General features: G+C 46.7%; 1 protein-coding gene across 7 annotated transcripts in view; it reads left to right on the forward strand.

The window, feature by feature from the left end:
• HSPG2 (heparan sulfate proteoglycan 2) overlaps nt 1-26718 on the forward strand; it is a 933800-nt gene that overhangs the window by 524466 nt on the left and 382616 nt on the right. For all 7 annotated transcript variants that reach the window (XM_069240056.1, XM_069240057.1, XM_069240060.1 and 4 more), the window contains 3 exons: nt 4371-4493; nt 5074-5226; nt 5826-5968. In XM_069240056.1, coding sequence (XP_069096157.1) covers nt 4371-4493; nt 5074-5226; nt 5826-5968 — 419 coding nt within the window. The remainder of the gene's footprint in view (nt 1-4370; nt 4494-5073; nt 5227-5825; nt 5969-26718) is intronic.

Raw genomic sequence — 26718 nt, forward strand, 5'->3', positions numbered from 1 at the left:
AGGCAGATTCCAGCCTGTGGTCAACCATACTGGCTGAAGCAAAGGTTCTCTACTGGTTGGCTAGGAATGTGATGGAAGAGTGGGTAAGACTAACAATGAAAAATGCATGAGGTCTTGAACTATGCATAGCAAGAGCCTAGATGTATTGATCTCAATGTGGATGACCAACACAAAGCCCTTGGTACCACTTGCACCTTTTACAAGGGACTTAGCTGTGGGCCAGAGGTGTGCCAATTGTGGGAGAACTGAATAGTACCGTTTTAGGGAAAGAACACAGGTGCTGGGGCCTGGTTAGCAGGGCCCTTGCACACAGTCAAGTTTACATCAGATAAAAAGTGGTAGGGTAACCATACCAAAAGGGGGCACTTTCCTACACCACTGCTTAGTGTATTATTTCTAATGTGTAAGTTTTGAATAGAAAAGTATTAAATGAATAGCAATATGTCTGTGTGTGTCTAGGTTTGTTATTGGTAAGTGTTGAAATAGAGCTGCTAAGTACTATTACTAACTGCATTGTCCTGAGAGAAGTAAAACTGCATGAATACTTTTAAGCTCTCACTGAAAATTCAAAGCCATTTAATGAATCCATACAATTTGTTCATCTAGAAAGAGACTGGAGTGTGAAGAAATTATACACACAGTAACAAATCATGGGTGCACTGAAGTACCTTTAGGGTTAGATATACAGTCAATGTAGTTTTGTGACAAGGGTCCCAACATCTCGCTCCCTTTTCAGCAGCATTTTTCTCAGTGCTGTGCATTCCTAACTGAGTGGGAAAGATAACATAGTTGGACTGATAACATGCACAGGAGAGTGTTAGTAGAAGCCAATCAGTCGCTGTAAGTGAAAGCCAGCCTTTTTAAGAAGGTGTTGCATTTTTTTCCTTAAGCAGGAACCAGTACGGTCATGTGGGTTAACAGATTTAGAATTTGATATTTCTTAATGTTTAAGTATTCTTTGTCTACAATCTCAGACAAACACATTAATATTTTGCAGTAATGATTTGATGGAAAGTGATAGGGATGCAATTGAGCACTTGTGACCCTCTGAAAAGGATCAGGTGATTTATGAAAAGTACCTATTAGTCTTATTAAATAAACCATCTTGTGCTTCGTACACGGACATGATTGTTTCACTAGTACCTGAACCACCGATTCAGCCAATGAAAACGTGCTGCAAAAAGCCCTGTCATATCTAACTTAGTTCAGAATAACAAATGAAAGGACAAGGCAAAATTCCATTATCCCATCGGAGACTGTTCATTTTGAAACTGTGCTGCATTTATTGAGGTGATTGAGGTGTAATTTAATGATCTGATTCAAACACCAGTAGATTCATGAAAACAACTCTTATGAGATGTATGCATTTATACCTAACCAACAACTGAAACAAACAGCAGCATTTGTTTTAATATTCAAGTAATTCTGTTTTATCTTGAAGTAACAGCGTATTACACTAAAACCATCAAACATTCCAAAACCATTTCCCAAACTCTAACATTTATGGTAGTGAACACTAAGAGCATTTTCTAGTGTTTTGATGGAAGTGAAAATCCTCCTGGTTTTATAGGAAACTCCTGCTACGGAGAGGACCCTACCAGCTTAGTTTCCACCACCATAAGGATATTATTATGAGGACATTCAGCCAGTAGACTCCTCTCCACTTCTAGAAGTTCCTCCAGAAATTGGAGAAGCTTCAGTTCGGTTGAAATACTTAACGAGAAGAAGCTTGGAAACACAATACACTACAAAAGACTACCTTATCACCAGAAGATACTTGCTGAAACTATCTGAGCATTTTTCTTGGCATCCCAACTTTGAGAACCTGGCAAACAACCATGTTTCTGCTGACACACCAGAAACGCACTCCAGAGAAAACCTATGTGCATGTTTCCTATTCTACATTACCATGAAGAATTTTGTATGGAACCAAGAAGCACCAGGTTTCTTAAGCTCACCCTATCCCATGTGTGTTTTGTTGTACACTACAGAAGTGTGCACTGTGATATTATGACCATGCCTATTAATACAGATTTTTGTCTTTTTTTTTATTTAGTGGCCCAGTCCACCTCTTTTTGTTATTTAATCTATCATCTGCTTATATAGAACTTAAATATTTAATGCCTTGAAAATGTGTGTGCACGTGTTCAGAGATATCCTCCAAAGAGACAGTAGTATTTCTGTCTTGCTAATTTCAATCCACCTGAAAACTGCACCTGTGAACGAGAGATGGGTGCTTTGTTCATGATTCTCTTTTCACCTTGATTTCAAGAGGGAAGGGTAATTTTCTAATTGAGTAAACTAAGGCGTTGTTCTACCAAAGCCCTTGGATGTTCAGTAATGGAAGGTCTAAATAGCAGAAAGCTTATATGACCAGTCTAAAACTGGTTCATTTTAATCCTGGAGCAAGCATAGCCTTTTTCATCCAGACACTGTTGTAATTGCAGGTGATGGCATTTGTAAATTCCTGTATCATTATTCACCTAGAATCCACATCAACATAAAAACCGTTCTGGCCCTAGTGCAGTTCCTGAATGAAGCCAATGATGCACCTTTTCTGAGAACTCTGCTCAGCTATTGAACTTTCTTTTAACCTCCAAAATGTTTATTTTTAAATTCTCCTGACCTAAGGATAGGGCCTTGGCGTTCACAGAGGTTTGTGTTTATGAAACGTCACTGTTTAAAAATTAGTGTTAGGATGCGTGCAATGAGTGGTTTGGTGTTAGTGCTTGAAACCAAGGTTGCTGTTCGTCAGGTTGTTGTTGAGGGTTATTCATAAAGCCTTTATGTGGGTTGTCGTTCTTGTTTCCAATGGTACTGTTCGTCTAACTTAGCTGAATTTGCAGAATCATGTGATATTTTAACATTTGAATATCAGTGTGCTGCAAGTTAGTATTGCAGTGATTTGGCAGATTCTAGTGCGTGAATGACATACGTTCTGCAGGTCAGGATATTAGTAAAATTAAAGACCCATCAATTATATATGCTTTTGAATGCCTGTAGTTTGTGTGGGATATCTGCATGTGACAGGAGAGTTGTATTGACTTCAGTATGTTATGCCCTAATTATAGCATTGATTGGACGCCGTGATTCAGGAACTAAGGGGGTCATTCCTACCCGGGCGGTCCGAGACCGCCAGGGTAGGGGACGGAGGAAGCACCGCCAACAGGCTGGCGGTGCTTCTGGGGCTATTCTGACCGCGGCGGTAAAGCCGCGGTCAGAAAAGGGAAGCCAGCGGTTTCCCGCTGGTTTTCCGCCGGTTTCCCGCTGCCCCTGTGAATCCTCCATGGCGGCGCTGCAAGCAGCGCCGCCATTGGGATTCCAACCCCCTTCCTACCAGCCTGGTTCTGGCGGTTTTCACTGCCAGAACCAGGCTGGCGGGAACGGGTGTCGTGGGGCCCCTGGGGGCCCCTGCAGTGCCCATGCCACTGGCATGGGCACTGCAGGGGCCCCCTAACAGGGCCCCACATTGATTTTCAGTGTCTGCTTGGCAGACACTGACAATCGCGATGGGTGCAACTGCACCCGTCGCACACCAGCAACTCCGCTGGCTCCATTCGGAGCCGGCTTCCTCGTTGCTGGTGCTTTCCCGCTGGGTGGGCGGGCGGCCTTTTGGCGGTCGCCCGCCAGCCCAGCGGGAAAGTCAGAATGACCGCTGCGGTCTTTTGACCGCGGTACGGTCTTCTGGCGGTTCCCGCTTGGCGGGCGGCGACCGCCGCCCGCCAAAGTAGGAATGAGGGCCTAAGTCTCTTGGAAGAAACATTTGTACCTTATTATAGTACTGGGATGTTGTGTTCAGCAAGGAGGTGCACTAGCAAAACAGCCAAGGTTTTCACTAGTAAAATACAAGGAGGTGGTCCAGAGTTGAGGTGCATAGATAGGGCTGGGCAGTGCCGTGCCCTGGCGCTAGAACAGCAGTGTATGTGCGCACCTGCTGGTGTGCAATACTGGAATATTACATGTACTGCAGTAATTTCCCGAAGGGGTTTGGCTTACCTGTGAGTAGTCTATTCTACAACAGAAGATTGTGGATGGTTGCCCTGAGGTGAGTAAGATGTATTATTGTATATGAAGCTCTTAGTGTTGTATTTGCATGCAGTAAGCATGACACAAGCAAAGCCCAGTGGTGGGGTGAGTTTGGTGCATATGTTTTGATATTTAGTGGCATACCATCAAGCCAAAATAGTCAAATGTTTTCTGTAGTAACACATATAGTAATCTAGAATGCTTTCCAGAAGGGATTTGTATCTGTACTGAGCTATGTATTGGCTCAGATAGAGATATGAATGAACTCCTGAGGTTGAGGGAGTCCTTGCATGAGATGGCTTGCTTTGCGTAACTGGTATCATCTGTCTTCCATCTCGCTATAGCTTCTGCAGCAGTTCCACCCTCTGCAGTCATCGAACCCCTGCAGCTCAGCGTGCAGCAGGGCCAGGCAGCTGAATTCCACTGCATTGGAACTGGCAGCCCAGCACCTTCTCTTGAGTGGACTGGTAAGTGCTATCAAAGATTTTCCGTTCCTTCCTTCCTTCCTGCTACCTACAGCATATGCTCTGTATCTAGAGTTCAGGTGACCGATTGTGTTTTCTTTAGACCTTTGAACTGTAATATTTTTAAAACCCATATTATCTACTCCCAATCTCAGGAGTCCTTTTTCTTTACCTGTACCAGGACCATAGGCAGTCCATCCCTAGAGATGATTTCATGTCATCTTGTGACCTTGTGCCAACTTCGTGACTGTTTTGTCCTAGAGGTGAAATAGCTGTGTCCTAAAAGAGTTAAGTCCCTATTTCCCTTTGTCATGAGATCCCTAGAATCTGACAGTCAACTGTTTTGCGTTGCTGATTGATATCTTAGTACACTGCCTAGAGCAAATGCTAATCGACATCTGCCTTCCCACCATACTGTTTTTGATTGGCAGCACACATTTGTACAGTAGGCCTAGTTGTTTGTCTAGTGTCTTAGGTTTACAGGCAAGCCTAGCTAGATGTCAGTGTCACTACAAAGCTCCTTCTTCTTTCAGTGTCTGGGTTAAATCCTGCATTTTCTTTTTTTTTTTTTTTTTTTTTCCAGGTGGACAGTCGGGTGTCATCTCATCAAAAGCAATAATCCAGGGCGGGATTCTACGCTTTCCGGCAGTGGAGCCTTCTGATGAAGGGCACTACACCTGCCGTGTTCACAACAGTGCTGGGCAGCACTTTGCTAGAGCTGTTCTCCGGGTGCACAGTACGTACTGTCTTACTGTGACCCCCCTCTAAGAAAGCAGAAGCTGCTAACCCTACTGACTGATGCAGTTCACACTGTGTTTGTATTTTTTATTTTTTTTACCTTGGGGTCAGACTGTCTGACCCAAGGCCTTGGCGCATACTATTGTTAGAGAAATACAGAAAGAGGCTTTGATCATGTTTATAGACAAGATCCAAATAACATAGTTCAAAAATATAAAAGCATAAGTTGAAGTTTTATCACCGCACATTAATCATGCGCTTAAGGCTACCTTTTAATTTTCTTTAAAAAAAAAAAAAAAAAAAACTTGTTTTCAGGCACGAAATTGGTGGTAATTGTTGAAGTGATATTTTGTATTGGAGAATCTTTATGAGCGTGAGTCACACACATTGCAATTTCTTATTGATTAACTTATACTTTGACTGTATAAAAGCCAGTAAATCTATTTGCCATAATTTCAGTAGGTCTGTCCGTATTGAGTAATATTGCTAATCTTTCAATAAGCATTATAGTCTTGATAACTCTAATCTTGGGGAAATGGACTAGTTTGGGTTGCATATTAATACTGATCTTCATATGGACCGTCCTTAACCCCTCAGGTGGTATTATTCCGGTTGTCCAGGTGAGCCCTGAGAGAATTGAGGTCCAAGAGGGGGACACCGTGAGTCTGTACTGCAGGGCTGGAGGATCTCCTGCAGCCATCATCTCGTGGAAGAAATTGGGAGGCACCTTACCCTCAAAAGTAAGTACTGGTTTCTTATAGTCGACTGAAGATGGGTTGTGGCACCCTGTGCCCTATTAAATCATATCTTTCACATTCTCAACTGAATTTAATGAGCGACAAATGATTCTCTTCTTGATGATTCTTTACTCTTGGCTCTTCAGTTCTAATTTTTCATTACATTGTGAAACAGGACAATTTTCATATATGATAAACTTCTAGCTGCAGATTTCTTACCTTTGAATTCTCCCCAGGCATCAGACTGGATCTGGAAGATTTTTCATGAACAGTATCTCTGCATGCGTCAGTTTGCTCCACGCAAGGGCGTCTGCACTGGAACTGACGTCTGCTTCACCTCTATAGGTGCCACCTTGGTGTGCTAATGTTAGTTATTTTCTTTCCCCGCCAGCTAGAGTGGATCCAAGAGAAGAGTTCCCCCAGGTTAGTTTTTGACAGGCCATTTTGTGGACAAATTTTGAGGTTATCCTCCTGGTGTGTTGAGGATGTCATCAAGGAAGACCTCTTTAAACCCCCTATGGCACCTGTCCCAGTGCCATTTTGGTGACCGACCCACACCTTAGTGTCTGTGGTGTCTGGAGCGAGATAGTGACTCAAAGTCGTGCACCGGCTGCAGTACCATGGTGCCGAAAACTTTGGGGAGTGGTCTCTAAATCTTCTTCCCGGGTCCTGTGTTTCTTCCAGGTGTCCCAAGTCCTCTTTGTCCCATTCGAAATCATCAGGACACTCGGGTAAGAGGTACAAAAAACACAAGAAGTCGAAGAGTGCTTCACTGTCTCCTTGTCTGTCGGCTTATGTGACAACAGAACATTGGTGTTTGAGGCATGGTTCTTTGGAGCCTACAGCTGGGCTGACTTCATCTCCTGGGAGCTGGAGCAGCCCACACTCAAACTAAAGAGTTTTACGGGGCCATGTACCTCATTTTTGAGCGCCCAGTCACCTCTGGAGTGCCTTTGGGCTCCACAGGTAGTAGCGGCCCCACCTGGTTCCGCACTGGCAGCACCAACCCTGGATCAGCTGGGCCCCCATTGACCGGATCATGGATCCAGACCAACGGCAGTTGTGCCACTGTGACCTTCACCAGTGCTGGTCCCAACGCAGATGCTCCCATAGACGCAGGTGCTCACTGGCAGCGCTAGCCCCATTTTGATCCCTGAATCTGATACAGAGCCATGTCGGCCAATGCCCATTCCGGTGCCAACAAGACCCTTGTGTAGGAAGCTGGCTGGCTGTATGGTGCACTAAAAAGAAATACACCATCGAGAGAGACCAGTGGATCCCCAATTGGTTTGCAGAGGCAAACGGAGATAGTATTAATGCTGTATTTGTGTGGCAGTGTGGGCGAGCAGTTAAGCTTCTCAGAGGGTAGAGTTAAGCACTTGTACTCACAGACGCAATAAATGAGACACTCGGAGAATAAATCAGGGACCAATTTTATAAAATTAACACCTCTTTTTATATATATAGTTTGAAGCCAAGAACTTCATTACAAGGTAGTCACGTTTTTAAACATAAATAAATTTCACTTGCAAAAGTGGACTCAGTACAATTTTTGAGTTCTTCAATGTTATCCTAACAAGCTCAGTAAATAGGTAGAGCCCAGCGACTTACAAGACCAATCTTCTGGGGTTAAGTAAAGTAATGAGCAAGGTCCAAGGCAGCCCCCACAAGTACCCCCATAGCGGCACAGAGGCAACCGGGTGAAAGGTGCAAGTCAGCGTCAGGTGCCCAATGTGTTCCTATGGAGATGGTTCACTGTGAAAAGAAGTTAACGGATAGGACTGGGTGTCCTGTTTGGGTGAGTCACAGAGTAGGCACAGGTCTTGCAATGGTTGAGGATGGAGGGACTCCAGTGGTCCTCTTCTCCTTGGTCTGGGGCGTCGGGATTCAAAGAGTTCTTGGACCGTTGGGTATCCATCACCGTGGTGGTTGCAGTAGAGGGGGGCCCACAGAACAGACTGCAGGTGTGGATTGGGGACCATTCTAGGTGAACCAACAAGTGGTCTCAAGTCTCACAAGCTTGGGGGATGCAGTGGTCCCGTCCATCTCTGTCCGGGGTGTCCGGATGCAGAGAAACAGTAGACCGGGGTTACCGTCACCAGAGGCGGTCACAGTTGAGGGCCTGTACAAAGAGGCTGCAGGTGTCAGTGTGAAGGTCGTAGTGGGGAAACCACAATGGACTTTACTTCTGGAGAGGCTGGGGACCAGTTTGGCACTGTGGACCTTCTTCAACACAGGCTGGAAGGCTCGGTGCAGTGGTGTGTCTGACAGCAGTTTTGTTGGTTTGGAGTCCTCTTCAGTGGTTCTTGGGTGCCTGCAAGGATGCAGGGGAGCAGCTCTGCTACTCAACAGGAGTCCCTAGTGCTCTGGCAAAGGCTGTCAGTCTTCTTGGGCTTTTGGAAGTTCCAGCAGCTGGAGGACGAGGCGTCTTGATCACGATTGTCAGAATCCTGACGCAGAGTCAGTCACAGATCTTCAGTTCTTGCCTTTATGCATTTTTAAAGTGTCCTCCTTCTTCAGGTCAGCAGGGATATGAGTTCTTGGGTTCAGGGGTGCCGCCTAAATACTCAATTTAGGGTGTGTCAGATGGCAGCCAGTGGATTTCCCACCTTTAGGGTGACTACACCCTCTTTATCACCACTTCCATTGGGAAGGTGGTATAACCCTTACCCTAGAGGCCTAAATCCATCCAAAACAAGATGTAGATATCTAAAAAGTGGTGTCCACTTCAGCTTGTCCATCTTAGGCGTTGGACTGGCATGAAGTGGGCACACCTCCTAATCTAACTTATTTTCCCACCTGCCTTGCGCCAAGAAGTGGGGTCAGGACAATGAGGTTGGTCATCTCCACCATCTGGAGAGACCTGGGTTGCATTACAAAGACAACTAGGCCTTTGAAGCTTTTCTCCCTTGGAATAGCCATCCTGCCTGGGGGAAGTATCAGCACCACCGCCCAGTGCAGACTTTTGTTTTTGACCTCGGAGAGCACTGGCTCTCAACTTAGGGGGTCAGAATAGTGGCTAAGGTGGCTGAACTGGTAAGGACCAGGAGTAGTTGGTAGGTTTCCTGGGGGCACCTCTAAGGTGCCCTCTGGGTGCATGTATTGGTGAATCCAACACTGCATCAGTGTGGGTTCACCAATATGAGATGTTTGATACCAAACATCTCTGTCTTCAGTGAAGCCATCATGTAACTGGGGAACTCGTAGTGACAAGTGTCTAGCAAGTACATTTAAAATGGTTTCCTGGTCACTTACTATGTCTGAGAATCGACAAAGATGTAGCAGGAGCATATCTACTTGTGCAGTTATGAATTCACATGAAATACAAGGCACCCTGCCTAAGGCCTAATAAAGGGGTGAATTGCATGTAATGCATAGTGTTGGGGGACATGGCACTCAGGCTGTGTGGCGTGATGTTTTCACTTCTGTCTGCACCAAAACACGCAGCCTGCAATGGCTGCATATTGTGCTTGGTGAGGGGGCTCTTAGGGTGGCACAATTTGTGCTCCAGCCCTTAAGGACCTCCTTTAGTACTCCAGTCCCTAGGTACTAGGGGTGCCATTTATCAGGTACTTACAGAGGGTGCTAAAGGTTTTGCCATTTTGGGAAGCAATTGTACAGTTTAGAGAGAAAGAAACTGGCACTGGGGACCTGGTTGGCAGGGACCCAGTGCACTTCAGTCAAAGTTGCAACAATTGCGAGGTAAAAAGTGGGGAGTACTGTAGAAAGCTGGCCCTGTATATAGTGCAGTAAAATGAAGTATGCTTTCCAGAAAGGCCAGTGGATCCCCAAATGGGTTTACAGAGGCAAAAGCAGATTGAACAAATGCTCTATTTTGTGGTAATTGGGGCGACCAGTTAGACTTATCAGAAGGTAGTGCTGAGCATGTAAAGCACACACTCGTAAAGTAAGTGAGACACACAAAGAAATCCAAAACCAATTTATAAAAATAACACATACTTTTATATAAATTTTGATACCAAGATCCCCGAAATCAGAGTACTTTCTGAGTTGCGGATTTTTAAAGTTTTCATTCAAATATTGACTGCAGTTTGTGGAGCATTAATGTTATCATATGGGAGGAAACATACTGCATACTGGTACTTAGCAACGATTTACAGGACCAATCTTCTGGAATTAAGATAAGTACAGGGCAAGGTCCAAAGCAGCACCAACAGGTCACTTCGGGAGGCATTGGGGCGTCCAGGTGCAAAGGTGCTTTTCAGCATCGGAGGCTCAATGTTATCATATGGGGGCAAAACGAACTGCATGCGGGCACTTAGTGATGACATACTGGATTGTTCTTCTGGAGTTAAGGTAAGTATGGGGCTAGGTCCAAAGCAGCACCAACAGTTTACTTCGAGAGGCAATGAGGTGTCCGAGTGCAGGTGTGGTTTTCAGCCTCTGGTGCCCAATGTTATCCTATGGGGGGTAAAACAGGCACTGCACACGGACACTCAACAGCGACTTACAGGATTGTTCTTCTGGACTTGAGGGGAGTGTGGGGCAAGGCCCTAGGCCACACAAACAGGTCACCTCTGCAGGCTCTGGTGTGTCTGGGTACAGAGGTGTGTTATGGCGTTGGGTGTCCCATTCAAGTCTATGAGAATCGGTCCGGGTAGAAAGCTGCTGCTGGGATGGGCAGGAAGGTCATTCCTGGGGAACCCACAGGGGACTCGACCCTTGAGGTCCTTAGGCACGGGAGGACACCGTCAGTCCACTTCTCCTCGGGCTGTAGAGCAAGGGTGCAGGGGTGTCTTCTGGCGTCAGGTCCGATGCTGGAGTTTCTTGTGGTCATAGGGGGGCCCGCAGAAACACTCCGTAGGTATGGACTGGGGTTCTAGTCCAACCAAGCCAACAAGTTGGCCCAGGTCTTGAGAGGTGGGGAGACATGGGAACCTCCTTGGTTCTCTTCTCCTCTGTCCAGGGCGGATGGGTGCTGAGGTGTCCTAAGGCGTTGAATCTGTGTCTCCAGGTCACTCGCAGGTTGCAGGGCCTCTGCAGAAAAAGGCTGCAGATTCCGATGTGAAGTCCGCAGTGGGTGAGCACAGGGTGTGCTTTGTAGGAAGCTGGCCCAGTGTGTGGTGGACAGCTATAGTGTTACACCTTATACTGGGTCCAGGCAACCATGATTAGATAGTGTTAGTGTCTAGACAGGCAGGGCTCTCTAGAGTAGCTGTGGTGAGCAGCCAAGACTTATCATGAAGGCGTGTGAAGCACTTGCAATACGACAGTAGTCACTTAGTAACTTATCACACATGAAAGGAACCACACAGTGTTAAAAAATGAAGGTACTTTATTATAGGCACACCAAACTAGACTACCCTTGGTATACCACCTCCCTCTGGATGTATGTTCACACAACATATACACTAGTAAGTACTCAGGAAAAGCATAAATTATCAAAGGCCCTATTTGAGTGGGGGGGGGGGGCAAACCATATACTAAAAAAGTGAAATGCAAAAGGATGTCCCCCACCAGAATGTATGGAATAGTTAGCTAAGGGCTGGGTAAAGTGTGGAACCCCAAAAGGTAAGTACCTAGCAGATCCCCAATGGTCAGATGCAGAGAGGTAAGTTATCCTGTCTTCCATTAGTCTAACATGGGGACGTCGTGGTTGGAGAAATAAAGAAACAGGACCAGGGTGGTAGAACCCAAGGGTGGATTCTGGGTGAGGAGGACCTGCAAAAGAAGAGGACAGAGTCCAGTCCATGCAGGATTGTCCAGGTGGGGCAGGAGGTAATGCCCACCCTTCTGTAGGTGAAAATGTGGGTCGTCGGTGATGAATGAAGTCCAGCTGCGGGGTCCAGGAGCTGCAGAGGCGTCCCTGAATCCATCTATAAGCTGTCCCTCAATGGTTGACGGAATGCAGATGGGTCAGTAGTCAGAAGGACCACCAACAAGCACAGGCAAATGTAAAAGGAGCTGTTAAAGGATTTGCAGAGCTATTGAGGACCAACAATATACTGGGGACTCAACCCTTAGAAGGGAGTCAGGTTGCAGGAGAGCCTGAAGAAGCAGTCTGAGCCCCCAAAAGCAGCCCACTGGTACTAGGCACATTAAGTCGCACTGAGGCCCATTCAGCACACATGAAGTCCCACATTGCTGGAGCTGCAGGGAGGAGACTGTCCTTGCAGAGGTAGAGTGCTGGGGCTACTTGGAGCCTGAAGATCCCTTGGAGCAGGTGTCAACAATCCTTGGTTGGTGAAACAGTTGCAGTACACAGGGTTCTGTCCCAGTGGTAGAGACAATCGCTCACCGGCTCCCACATTGAACAGAAGGCAGAGGACCCAGGGATCCCTCAAAACCACCACCTGCATTGGAGAATCTTCGCAGATCTGATGGACAGAAGATCCCACCAGCCGGACCTCGTTGCCTTAGTGCCCACGGATGTAGTGGAGTGACTCCTTTGCTCCAAGGGAGATTGTCTTTCTTCTTGGTGCAGTCGAAGTCTTGCCGACCCCAGAGGATGCACAGCCTTGAATATGTTGCAGAATGATGAGAGAAGCCGCGGAAACAATGTTGCAAAGTGAAGTCTTCTCAGGTGGTGCAGTCTTGTCCGGTTCCTGTGTAGCCCAGCAGCGGTTCCAGAGGTCAGGAGCAGAAGATGTCTTGCAGAGAGTTCCTTGCAGTATCTTGCAAGGGAATCTCTAAATATCCCAAAAAGGGGGTTTGGTCACTCTCTGGAGTGACCACTTATAAGTAGGGGTCACTGTTGTCAGCTACCTGGCCTGCCCAGCAGATGCTCCCAGAGGCCTCTGCACATTTTGGTTCCAAAATGGCCAGAAATAAGTGGTCCCCTGGAGGAGCTCTGGGCACCAACCTTTAGGTGGAGATGGCCAGGGAAGTGGTCACTCCCCTTTCCGTTGTGTGTTTCACACCAGAGCAGAACTGGACTGGTGCAAACCAGATTACGCAAGGAGGGCACCAAATGTGCCCTTCAAAGCAGTCCGGTGAGGTGGGGAGGCTAGCCCTCCAAGCCATGTAACACCTTATTTCCAAACGAGGAGAGTCTGAACCCCTCTTCTACAGGAAATCCTTTGCTCTGCTGTTCCTTGCTGAAGATGGCCAAGCAGCAGGAAGGCAGAATCGTCTCTGGGGGACCTCAGCAGCGCAGGATACCCTCAGACCCTGGAAGACTGGTAGAAGCAGAACTGGGAATTCTGCTAAGGAACCTCCAGGGTGCATGGAATCATGCCCCCAAGTATTGGGGTCTGAGTCCGACATGTTTGATACCAAACATGCCCAGGTTCGGAGTTACCATTAGGTAGCTGGACCAGTGGCCAGTACATAGATAAAATGGCTTCCCCACACTTACGAAGTCAAGGGAATTGTAACTGGAGTTTGTAGGGGCACCTCTGCCCATTCAGGGGTGCCCAGACACACAGGGACCTGCACCCTGCCCTTTGGGCTGAAAGGGCCTACCATAGGGGTGACTTACTGACCTGGTGTAGTGCATCAGTAGTGAAAGGGTGCATGAACAATTTTACGCAGCTGCAAATGTCAGGCCTGCAGACAGTTTGCACGGGCTCCCCTGGCTAGCTCAATACGTTCTGCAGCCCATGAGAGACCCATGGTGTACCAATGCCCTGGGTACCTAAGTACCATGGACTTGAACGGGTACACCAGTATGCCAATTGTGGGGTTATTAAGTACAAAAACAACCACATTTGTAGGAGAGCGCACAACCACTAAGGCCCCAATTAGCAGGATCCCAGTGAAAACAGTCTTAGCACACTGACATAAGGCAAAACGTGGGGGTAACCATGCCAGAAAGAGGGGATTTTCCTACAGGCTTAGTCTCTGGAGGACCTGGGGACCACACTGACTCCATTGAGCCTCTTTAACATGGGCTTGAGAGTCTGGGTGCAGTGATGATGTCTGGCATCTGGTTTCAGGTGGTCCTGGTCCTCTCAGTTCTTTCTTAGGTGCCTGCAGATGTAGGGGAGCAGCTCCTCTGCTCAGAAGGAGTTCCTCCCGGTAATTGGTGAACCACTGGAAGTCCTCCCGGCTTCTTGGAAGGTGCAGCGGAAGGAAAGGTCAGTTGCTCATCGAGGTCAGGTGCAGCAGGCAGGCCAGCAGGGGTGGCGCCAAATCAGTTGTGCTCCTTGGTTCTCAGGTTCAGCAGGCTTCTTGTCCACTCTCTTTTGTGTCCAGAGAAGATCTGAAGATCTTGTATCAGTGGGTCCCCTAAATACTCAATTTCAGGGGCGTGAAGGGTAGTAGCCAATGGGCGTCTTACCCTTGGGGTCACTACACCCCCAGATGACCACTTCATGTGAGGAGTGGACATCACCCTAACCAGAGTCTCTAAATTCCACCACATGCTAGAAGGCAGAATTTCTAAAGCTATGTACACTTCAGGCTGGCTACCCTAGGGGTGTGTCCATCCTAGAAGGGTGACACAGCTCCTGCATATCTATTTTTCCCACCTGTCCAGGTGCCAGATGGGTGCTAAGACAGGGGTGGGGGGGGTTGGCATCTTCCTCTGAGGAAGGCCAGATCTGCATGCCAAAGCAGTGGGCTTCTTTGAAGTTCCTGCCTTGGAATGCAGGTCATCCTGTTGGGTGGGGTGGGGTGGGGTGTGTAACACCTAGCCTGGACAGGCTTGTGTTTTCTGACCTCTTGAGAGCGGAGGCTGTCACTCTGGGAGATTAGTGTCTGTTGGTGGTAACTGGCCAGAACCAGTCAGTGAGCTTATCAGCAGTTGGTAGGTTTATTTAGAGGGCACATCTAAGGTGCCCTCTGGGCGCATTTATTAATAAATCCATCACTGGAAACGTTGAATATAGGGATGTTCTGTATCAATCATCTCGTATTGGTGAGCCCACACTGATTCCAGTGTTGGATTCACCAATACCTGCACCAAGAGGGTACCTTAGAGGTGTCCCTGAACACCTACCCAGCTACTGGTGTGTTCACTTACTGGTCCAAACCAGCCACCCTAGACAGAGTTCTGGCCCCCTAATTTGAAAGCTAATTATCTCAGAGTACTAGAGCGAAGGCCTGCTCTGGGCAGAACACCTCGTCCAGAGTAGGATTAACATTTAGGGGTGGGGAGATTCAAAGGTCATGCTGCCTCTGAAATGCAACCTAGGTCTCTCCAGGTGGCAGAGATGACCATTCCCTCGTCCTGACCCCACTTTTGGCTGTAGCATAGGCGGGAAAATTAGGCAGATTAGGAGGTGTACCCACTTCATGCCAGTCCCACCCCTAAGGTGGATGAGCTGATGTGGACACTACTTTTCAAATTCCTCCATCTTGTTTGGAAAGTAATTGGGCCACTAGGGTTAGGCCCACTTCCCAGCAGTAGTGGTCATAAAAGGGGTGTAGTTCCCTTAAAGGTGGTCCGCCTATTGGCTACTGCCTGTCACTCCCTGTAATGCCCCTAAAATGAGTATCTAGGTGGCACCCCTGAACCCTAGAACTCACATTGCAACAACCTGAGGAGACCCAGACAAAGAAGAGTTGCACCTGCAGAAGAGGAAAAGAAACAGCAGCCAACCAAGCCGGACTGGCTCCTGACCTTAAAGGACTGCACAAAAGACCAACTAGTCCAGCCTTCAAAAATGACTCCAGTCTCCCGTGGGCAGCAGACCTGCTCTGCAAGAAGAAACTCCAAGGAAAAGACTCTGCAGCTGCTGGAACCTCACAAACCTGACATCTGAAGTGACCTTTGCACCCAACGTCATAGGCAACGCTAACCAAAGGTGCTAGCAAGGATAGGATCCCCAGCGGTCCAGAGACAGAGTCCAGTGTGGCCTCACCCAACTTGGACTTTCCTGAGACTCCTACAGCCTCTGCACGCAGATGTCCTCTCCCACAGCCTGCAGGTGAGAGTAAGCCTGACACCTTCAGCAAGCACTGCACCTGTCTCTCCTGACGCAATCTGAGGTGGGTCACCGGTGCCAACAACGTCTCTTGGCTCCCTTGAGCTTGAGTTCACCCCGAGTCCACCCCTGCTGGACTCCCCCCACAATGCCTGCAGCGTCCACACACAGGAATACTCGGCCGCAAGTGCTGTCAGACCAAGGAACCCGACATCTAAGGACTTCTCTGCATCCGTCACCCCTGGGCCCTGGAGAAAAGGACCAAAGGTGTACCTACATCCCCGGGCACCCCCAAGTCTACTACCTACCTGCTTGTTGTCCCCGACTGGCTTCCTAGCAGAGCCTGCGGCCTGCCTTCACAAGGTCGTACTCCCTTAGAGAACTATTGGGCACCGACGCATGACTGCATCTCTGCACCTGTCTGCCCCAGTGCCGCCCGGTGTGATCTGTTGGTGTAGTCTTATGAGTGCCCAGTGCTTACCTTTGCTGCCTGAGCTTGACCTCGTAAGTCGTTAACTCTGTGTTTGCTGAACATTGTTTTGCTCAATAGGATAACATTGAGAGAACTCTGAAAAATGCATTGATTTCTGAACCTGCAAAATATTTATGCTTAAAAGTCTACTTACCTGATTACAAAGTTCTTGAATTTGAAATATATATAAAAATACTTTTTTTTCTAAATTGGTCTTGGATTTATTCTTTGAGTGTGTCACATTTATTACCTCTGTTAGTACAACAGATGCTTAACACGACTCCTTGATAAGTCTAATTGCTCGCCCACACTACCACAAAAAAAACATTAGTCTATCTAATTTTGCCTCTGCAAAACCAATTGGGGATCCACTGGACTCTGCACAGTGCACTTCATTGTAGTGCACTATATAAAGAGCCAGCTTTCTACATTGGCGTAACAGCTGTGGGGTCTGCGACTTTGCATTTGCTGATACCACTTAGTCAATAAGTGACTACACGAGTAATTCCAAAAATTGCCCTTAGATAAACTGCATTTTTGAATTGGGTATTTTTCCAAATTCTCATTAGTACTGTTAGGGCCCTGGTTATGTCCTTGTACCTTAACAGTAAACGTTTCAAAATCTTACTTTAGTTAGGACTGTAAAACTGTTAGGATTTTTTCTCTGTAGCTCAAAAACTTCCCAACTTTAGTAAACTAATGAGTACCTCAGAGGACAGGTTTGTGGAGCTCGACCTCACCCCTTACCTCAAGCTTTCTCACAAGCAGTTTTGGGGCCTCTGTAAAGGGTACAAAATGAAAACAGACTCAAACCCTACCGGTGAAAAGCTCCAGGAGCTACGGGCAGAGTATGAGCAGGCCCATCCTTCTGATGAAGCCATTAATGTTGTAAATCAGGATCAAGACAACTCAAGTGGGGAGGAAGAAAGGGAGCCTTCATCCCTTGAAAGAGAGGAATCTGTACCCTAAGTGTCTAGGACAACTCTCTCTAGTGAGAGTGGCTCAGGTTTCTCAAGGTCCAGAGAAATACTCTCTAAAGAGGAGATTCTCATAGAGAGGTTAACTAGGAGCCTTGCCCCGGAAGACAGAATCCTAGCAATAGTTAAAGAAAGAACGTAAATGGATTTTACACCCATGACAGATGGCAGCAATTTTATAACTATGGACAGAGTGGCGCACTTCGACACTAAAATCCCCAAAGGGATTGTATCCAAACATGAGAAGGGTGATGATATTACCAAATGGTTCACAGCCTACGAGAGGGCCTGTGTGGCCAGAAAACTTGATAAACAGCATTGGGGATCTCTCATTTGGGAAATATTCTCACGAAAATGCAGGGATAAACTCCTGACACTGAATTAGACAGATGCTAGGTCCTATGACTTCATGAAGGATACTCTGATTGAGGGATTTCGGCTTACTCCTGAGGAGTACGGGATCAAATTCAGGGAGACTGGAAAAACCCAGAGTCCGTCTTGGATAGATTTTGTGGACTTCTCCGTAGGAACACTAGGTGTCTGGTTAAAAGGTAACAATGTGCATGATTATGAAGGGCTTTACAATTTAGTAATGAAAGAGCATCTATTGAGTAATTGTGTGCAGGAAAAGTTACATCAGTTCCTGGTAAGTCGAGGTACACTTTCTCTTCAAGAGTTGGGAGCGAAGGCAGACTACTGGATAAAAACCAGGGTGACCAAAACTTCAGCTGGGGCGGGGGCATGGCACCAGAAAAAGGCCAACAAATCCCCACAAGGAAAAGAGGGTAAACAAAACATGGACAAACGTAAAGAGTCTTCAAAAGATCCAGAAAACCTGCACAGGGGGATGGGCCAGAGTCTCTTCACAGTCCAAGGGTTGGTAAAAAGGAAAACAATGTGATTCCAAAAAGGCTAAGTGTCATGATTGCAAGGCTCCTGAATACTGAACTGGAGACAAGACCTGTCCCCACCAAAGGAATGCCTCTAGTGCACCTGCAGTAAATGCAGTGGTAAGTCTCCAGATGGTATACCAGGTAGGCCTTGACCATGTAAGTGTGCCTGCTGAGGCAACCTTAGTCTCAGGGGGTGGTTTGGATGTAGCTGCCCTGTCTGGCCTAGCAACCTGGAGAGAAACTGACAACAGCCACATATTTATAAGATTCACTTTGAAAAACTGAGAGACACTGATGCCAGTGTCACCATGCTGACTGAGCAACTAGTGTCCTCAGAATAGTATCTGACTGGTGAGACATCTGCAGTCCTGAATACTGTTAGGCTAAGGTACATCCCATGGTGATGGTATCCTTAGAATGGAGAGGGGTTACTGGCCAGGAAAAGATGGTGGTATCTCCTGCAATATGTGCACAATGTCTGCTACCTAATGATCTGGAGTCCTCTGAATGGGCTGAGGTAGAATGACCCATGCAGATATGCTGGGTATCCCTGAATGGGTTTGTGTAAAACAAGAGTGTAGAGCAAGGCCCAGGGAGAAAAAGTAGTGTTGTAGTCTGGAATAATTGCCCAACCTACCAAGAGAAAGGGCAAGAAGACTGGGGGACCAGCTTCAAAACATATCACAGAAGAGGTTTCCTCTCCTCAGGGGGAAAACCTAACAGCCCTAGAAGGTGCTAAGCCGGAAGCGCTTTGGTCTTACATGGCAGAGCTATTAGGACCAGGGGGACCCTCTAGGGAGGATCTGTGTCGGGGCAAAAACCTGCCCCACGCTTGAAGGCCTGAGACAGCAAGCTGCTGATCAGGAAAAGAGAGATGTCAGTGGCTCCCACAGGACCTATTGGGAGGGACTCCTTTACGCTTAGGCCAGAGACACCAAACCTGGTGCCACTAGGAGAGTGGTAGTGCCTCAGCAGTTTGGCGAGTTTCTCCTCACTTGTCCCATGATATCCCCCTAGCAGGGTATCTTGGCCAGGCAAAAACAAGTAGGTAGATGAACCACTTCTACTGGCCAGGTATGTCCCAGAAGGTGAAGGAATTTTGTAACTGTTGTGCCACCTGTCAAGCCAGTTGCAAGACAGGTGGCCACCAAAAGACCCTCTTAATTCACTTCCGGTGGTTGGGGTTCCCTTTGAAACGGTAGGAACTGACATTTTTGGTCCCCTTGACCCTCGAGCAGCATCAAGGAACAGATTTGTACTGGTTGTAGTGGATCATGCAACCAATTACCCTGAGGACTACTACTGCCCTTGCAGTAGCTAGTGCCCTCATTGGTGTATTTACAAGAGTGGGCTTTCCAAAGGAGGTGATGTCAGACAGAGGTACAAACTTAGTCTAGCTACCTGAAATGCATGTGGGCTGACTGGGGTGTGGCCTGTAAGTTCAATACCCCCCATCACCCACAAACTAATGGCCTTGTTTAGAGATTCAACAAGAGATTGAAAGGCATGGTTGGTGGATTCCCTGAAAAACTCAAAAGGAGATGGTATGTCTTACTTCCATGCCTTCGTTTTGCTTACAAGGAAGTGCCACAGAAGGGAGTAGGGTTTTCCTCTATGAACTTCTGTTCGGGCATCCTGTAAGGGGACCAATTTGTCTTGTGAAGGAGGGATATGAGAGACTTCTCAGAGAACCTAAACAGGATATTGTGGACGATGTACTTGGCCTTCATTATAGAATCGCTGAGTACATGGAGAAAGCATCCACAAACCTAGAGGCCAGCCAAGAGCTACAGAGGCTCTGGTATGACCAAAAGGCTGCACTGGTGAAGTTCCAACCAGTGCAAGAGGTGTTAGATTTTGGGTCTGTGGCTCCTAGGGCCCTCCAAGACAAGTGGAGTGGACCTTATCCTATCCTAGAGAGAATAGGGAAGTCACCTACCTGGTTGACTTTGGCTCTTGCAGAAATCCCAACATGGGGATCCATGTAAACTGCCTGAAACCCTATCACGACAGAGCTGAGATGGCCATGCTCAGTGTCACTGATGAGGGACCAAAAGCTGAGTGAACATCTCTCCCTGATCTCTTCTCCAGCAACCCAAAAGATGGCTCAGTTGGAGGGTTGCTCTTTTCAGACACCCTAACTGACCAACAACAGACTGACTGCAAGCAAGTCTTTGATCAGTATGCAGAGCTCTTCTCCTTGACCCCTGGTCAGACTGCCAGGTGTACCTCTGATGTGGGCACTGGGGATAGCTTGCCTGTCAAGAACAAAATGTATAGGCAGTCTGACCATGTCAGAGAGAGCATCAAAGCAGAGGTCAGTAAGAGGCTGGAATTGGGAGTCATTGAGCACTCTGAGAGCCCCTGAACCAGCCCAGTTGTTCTAGTCCCCAAGCCTCATTCCCAGAGTGGAAATAAATAATTTAGGTTTTCTGTGGAGTGTCAATGCTGTGACCAAAACAGTTCCTATGGGTGATGAATTAATTGACAGGCTTGGGTCAGCCAAATATCTCAGTACTTTTAATCTCGCATCAGGGTACTGGCAAATAGGCGAAGGAAAAGTCAGCATTCTCCACTCCTGATGGGCATTATTAGTTTACTATTATGCCCTTTGTTTTGAAGAATGCCCCTGCCACCTGCCACTGGACAGTGAACAAAGTCATTCCTTGGTTAGAAAACGTTAGTGCAGCACATCTTAATGATATTGCTGTCTTTAGCTCGACACGACAGGATGACCTGATCCACCTTGATAAGGTCCTTGAAGCTCTGTGAATGCAGTCCTCACTATCAAGGCAAGCAAGTTCCAGATAGGGCAGGGTAGGTTGTATACTTGGGCCAACTTGTACATGGAGGACAAGTTTACCACAACAAGCCATGTTCCAGACAATTCTGGACTGGGTTGTGCCAAATCCCAGACTTAAGACACAACATTTCTTGACTTGACTGGGTAGTACAGGAGGTTTGTGAAAGATATGGCACCATTGTGGCCCCTCTCACAGAACTGACCTCCAAGAAAATGCCAAAGAAATGAAACTGGACAGTAAGCTGTCAAAAGGCCCTTGACACCTGAAAAGAAGCAATGTGTTCAGCACCTGTTCTTAAAGCTCCAGAATACACCAAGCAGTTCATAGTGCAGACAGATGCCTCTGAACATGGGGTAGGAGCAGTCCTGTACCAAATCAGTGATGCCCATGACCAACATGTTGCCTTCATTAGCAGAAGGTTACTCTCAAGAAAGCATTATTGGTGTGCCATTCAGAGGGAAACCTTTTCTGTGGTTTGGTCCCTGAAGAAGTTGAGGGCATACTAGTTAGGTTCTCACTTCCTAGTTACAACTGAACACAGGCCTCTCAGATGGCTAATGCAAATGAAAGGTGAAAACCCCAAACTGTTAAGGTGGTCCATCTCCCTCACAGACCTGGGACTGACCATGTCAATGCAGATGGCCTTTCCAGGTTCTTCCACTTAGAAGATGAAGACTCTCCTTGGAAGAATTAGTTTCATCCTCTTTCAATTGGTAGGGGGGAATGTAGGAAACTGCCTCTTTTGACAGTGTCACCCCCTACCTTTTGCCTTGTTTCTGGTGTAATTCTGACTGCAAATGCACTGGGATCCTGCTAACCAGGTCCCCAATGCCAAATCTCTATCCCAAAAACTGCACCTTCCAGTCATTTTCTCCACTTGGCAAAACCTTTAGCACCCGCTATAAGTCCCTAGTAAATGGTACCCTTAGTACCTGGGCCTGAGGAACTAAAGAGGGTCCCTAATGGCTGCAGCACGAATTGTGCCACCCTAAGGGACCCATCACCAAGCATGTGACAGGCCGCCATTGCAGGCTGGGTCTCTTGGTGCAGCAAAGTTAAAACACGACATGGCACACAGCCTGTGTGCCATGTCCCCAAACACTGCTTGCAATATGTGTACGTCACCCCTCTAGCAGGTCTTAGAGCCCTAAAGCCAGGTGCAGAATATTACATGTGAGGGCATATTTGCACAAGCAGATATGCCCCAGCTATGTCTTTTTTGATTCTCAGACATAAGTGACCAGGGAAACCATTTTAAATACATATGCTGGACACTGGTCAATACGAGTTTCCCAGCTACATAGTAGCTTCTCTGAGTAGAGGGATGTTTTGGTATCAAACATCTCAAATTATTAAAACACTCACTGGTGCCAATGAGCGATTTATTAATAACTGCACCCAGAGGGCAGCTTAGAGAACCTACCAGCTACTAGTGTATTGACTGACTGGTCCGCCCTAGACATGTTTCTGGACCCCCAAGGTGAGAGCCAGCGCTCTCGAGGGCCAGACACAAAATCCTGCACTGGGTGGGAATGTTAACACCTCTTGCAGGCAGGATGGACATTCCAGGCCTGGGAGCTTCAAAGGCCTAGCCCCCTTTTTAATGCAACCCGGGTCTCTCCAGATACTGGAGATGATACCCCCCCCTCCTATCCTGACCCACTTTTGGCGGGAGCACACGTGGGAAAATTAGTCAGATTAGGAGGTGTTCCCACTTCATAGCAGGTGAACGAGCTGAAGTGGACACAACTTTTTAACTTCCTCCATCTTGTTTGGAAGGAATTAGGCCGCTAGGGTCATTCAACTTCCCAGAAGAAGTAGTCCTAAAAAGCGTGTAGACAGCCCATTGGTTACCAGCTGGCACTTCTTGTAACGCCCCCTAAATTGAGTATTTAAGCAGCACCATAAACCCTAGGACTCAGAGGAGCTGCCCCCGCAGAAGATGAAAAGAAGCAGCAGCTGACTTGGGACCAACCCCTCCAGCTTGCCTTCTGGCCTCGACAGACTCTGCCCAAAAAGACAACTCGTCCTGCCACTGAAATTCCCAAGAAACCGAGGAGGACTGCCTGCCTACTTCAGCAACTCAGACTCCCGCAGAACTGCTCTGCAAAAGAGTTTCAAGAAAGAACTCTGCAGCCCGTGGAACAGCAAAGACTCAACACCCAAAGTGACCTCTGTATCCGACGTCCACGACCTGAGTTGAACCAACCTGTGGTGCCAGCCAAATTCCCCAGCTGCCTAGAGTCCACATCCACTCAGGTCTCACCCCTTTTGGACTCCCCCTAGTTGCCTGCAGCCTCTGCACGCAGGCCACCCTCTCCTGCAGCCTTGTAGTGCGAGAAAACCTAACACCTCCAGCAACTACTGCACCCATCGCCCTCGATTTAATCTGAGGTGGCTCACTGGTGCCAAACACGTCCCCCGGCTCCTCCGAGCTTGAGCCAACCTTGCCCTCACCCTCCCTAGGAAACCATTGGGCACCCAACGCCTTACTGCACCCTGCACCTGGCTTCCCTAGTGCTGCCCGGAGTGATCTGCTGATGTGGCTCTGATCGGTGCCCGGTGCTTATCTTAACTCTCTGAGGGTGCCCTCGTAAGTCCTTGTTAATCCTGTGTTTGCTGAACATTGTTTTCCTCTGTAGGTTAATATTGAGGAACTCTGAGAATTGCACTGTGTTGATTTTGGAATCTGAAATGTACTTATGCTTGAAAAAGTACTTACCTGATTATGAAGTTCTTGGGTTTGAAACCTATATAAACAGAAGTATTATTTTTCTAAGTTGGTCCTGGATTTTTTCTTTGAGTGTGTGTCTCACTTATTGCCTTTGTGAGTACAACAAATACTTAGCACTACCTTCTGATAAGCCTAACTGCTCGCCCAAACTACCACAAAATAGAGCATTAGTCCTATCTACCTTTGTCTCTGCAAACCAATTGGGGATCCACTGGACCGTCTGCATGGTGTACTTCTTTTTAGCGCACCTTATAGAGAGGCAGCTTCCTACACTCCAATACATTAAAATTTCAACTGTGGCCTGTACGATCTGGCTGACCTTCCCCGAGGAACCCCCTCGTTCTAATACCCTGATGACACTATTTATATGGCTCGGGCATATATATATATATAGATATATATATATATATCTATATATATATATATATATATATATCTATATATATATATATATCTCTGCAATGACCTACCACTTGGGACACTCCACATACAAACTAAATGGGATGAGGTAGTAGATGACACCCTAACAGCTAGAGAATGTGTCAAAATACATGGATGGCGAACGGTTAGTTCCAACACACAATTCAAGCATCTGCAATATATCTTTGAACATCAAACCTACCTAACCCTGCATGCTATATATCTTACCCTATATGACTGCTGTGCGCGCTGTGGGGCCCAGATGGCAATATTCATACATATGGTGTGATCATATCCCTCTCTCCCTCCCTTTCTGGCACGCAGTTGTATACAATTTAAACAGAGCCTCTGGGTGGGCAGTACCGTTAAAGATGCGTCCAGTATTGCTGGGCTTGCTTCCCTACCTGGCCAAAAAAATTAAGCAGGAAATTTGTCCTCCATGGCCTGGTCTTGGCCAAGCGCTGTGTAGTGATAGGATGGTTCAACCCATTACCACATAGTTATGTAGCTTGGTTGAAAGATCTTTCTGAATGGGTGGTGGCAGAGGAGGTACACATGAGACACGTTTGCAGGGATGATCACCTTGAGCATGACCTGAGAGCACGGTCTGCTATGCTGTCCGATTCTAAAGAGCCACAGGATCTGAGTGCCTTAGGTGACGGCCCGCATAGGATATGGCATAGACTCTGTATTGGACTGCTGACCTGGGTTATGGAGGGTTGCACCATAGACACCCACACAATGTTTCCTGTCAATTTCCTTTGTACCGTAGTGGGAACTAACCACAAGAGGGGGGGGGGGGGGGGGGGGTCTGTTTTTTATTCAGTTATTCTCTTTTGGAATTTCTCCATAGATGGTTGTCAGAATCATACCATGATTACAGTTTGAGTGTAATTATTGCTGCTTCTCTCTTAGATGGATATTTATGCACTTTTTGTAAAGTGGATCCTCTTCAAGGTTGGCTCCTCCTTATTAATGGTCTTACTTTGTCGACATTGACAGAAAATAGAATGTAAATCAACACCATTGCTTTTATAGTTTGGCTTATGTATATGTTCTGGAGATTGTACAGTGGAACATTACTGTCTAAAAACCTGTTACTCCTCCTTATACTGTTTGTGATGATCCAAAATTAATGTATTTAAGTTATTTGGATTTTTATTTTTATTTCTGTAACAGTTGAATATTTTAATACCACAAGTACTTTTGTCATCAAATCAGGCTACCATATTAGATTCTTGTCACACTTGGGCTCCCTAGAGGGACCCCTGGTCTTTTTTGGAAGTTTTTCTCTTTGTAGTGGAAGCCTGTGTAACAGTTGTACTATTTGGTGAGTCAGGGACCTCATTTTGTTCTTTTGTGGTACGTTTTGTGTTCCTAGAAAGAAAACAATGAGCATAATGAGGTCTAACCGCCTCCTGTATTTTCATTACATGTTCCCTAATTTACTGCCTCAACAATAAACAGTTATGACCACCTTCTTCTTTAACTCTAGGCAAAATGTGTGAAAATCTGCAGATCTGTTTTAGCATGTCAGCAGGGAAAAGGAGGCAAAAGCTGAGAGGAGTACGTAGGACATCTGCAGAAACCATAGTTAAAAACATAATTTTTTTAAATCCCTTGTTAACAATTAATCAGACTATCTAAAACTGCATTCTTCTCGGTTTACAAAGCAAGGTTGTTAATATAGGTATTGTCTCTACCCCCCTTGTGCACACCTCTCCCATGTACTACTTTGTGCACACCTCTCCGAAGTACTGCTTTGGCATCATGATATTCTGTCGAACACAGACACCTTAAGCATTTTTATCAGATTCCAGGGTCTCTTTACCCTCTCATACCTTGCCACAGTGTTCATTTTCTTGATTGTCAGAGCACAAATGTTTTTACTTCATTCTTTCAGAGGGGGTATGAGAACGTCTCCAATGAGTGACCAAGTATTTCCAGCTGTATAGGCTCACTATGCAGGTACTCACCACTCAGCCCAGTAAGCAAATCAGCTTGTCTGCAATTACAATACAGTAGTAAGTCAGTCTGTGCCAGCAGTGTTGCTCGGCTATGTTGCTAGCTGACTGCTGCGCCTAGTCAATCTGCCTTCCGCTCTCATATTTCTGTACATACTTATTCTCTCTGCCTGAAAATGTAGTTTAAAATACATAATAGTTGAAGAATTTTAAAAATTTCTAAAACTTCCAGCAAATTTAGCGGTGTCAGTTTGCACACCTGTGTACCAAAGTGTTGCAGAGTGTTATGTAGATGTGCAACATAGATGCTGAGTGTGTAACATAGGCAGCTAAAGTATAACATAGGAGTGAAGATAATAACGTATACAAGGCCAAAAGCCCTCTTCCTCAGTCTGAGAATCATAAATAGTGGGATTTTACCCTTATAAAACTTACTTGCACTAGAAATTCTGACCGAATAGCAGAATTTGTCTGTGAGTAAGCTTGCTCACTGGGGGCAGCTGTTGCTATTCCAAGATGGCAACAGCTACAAAAGGTGCTGAAGACCCACATATGTTCAAGTTTGTGGGTGCTATTAGAAGTATTCTACCCTGATAACAGATACGAAACTACACCCCTTCCCCGTTTGCGGTGAATGAAATAGCATGTTTTAGACGTGT

The sequence above is a fragment of the Pleurodeles waltl genome, chromosome 6, assembly GCF_031143425.1.
Source record: "Pleurodeles waltl isolate 20211129_DDA chromosome 6, aPleWal1.hap1.20221129, whole genome shotgun sequence".
In the NCBI taxonomy this organism is placed as follows: Eukaryota; Metazoa; Chordata; class Amphibia; order Caudata; family Salamandridae; genus Pleurodeles; species Pleurodeles waltl.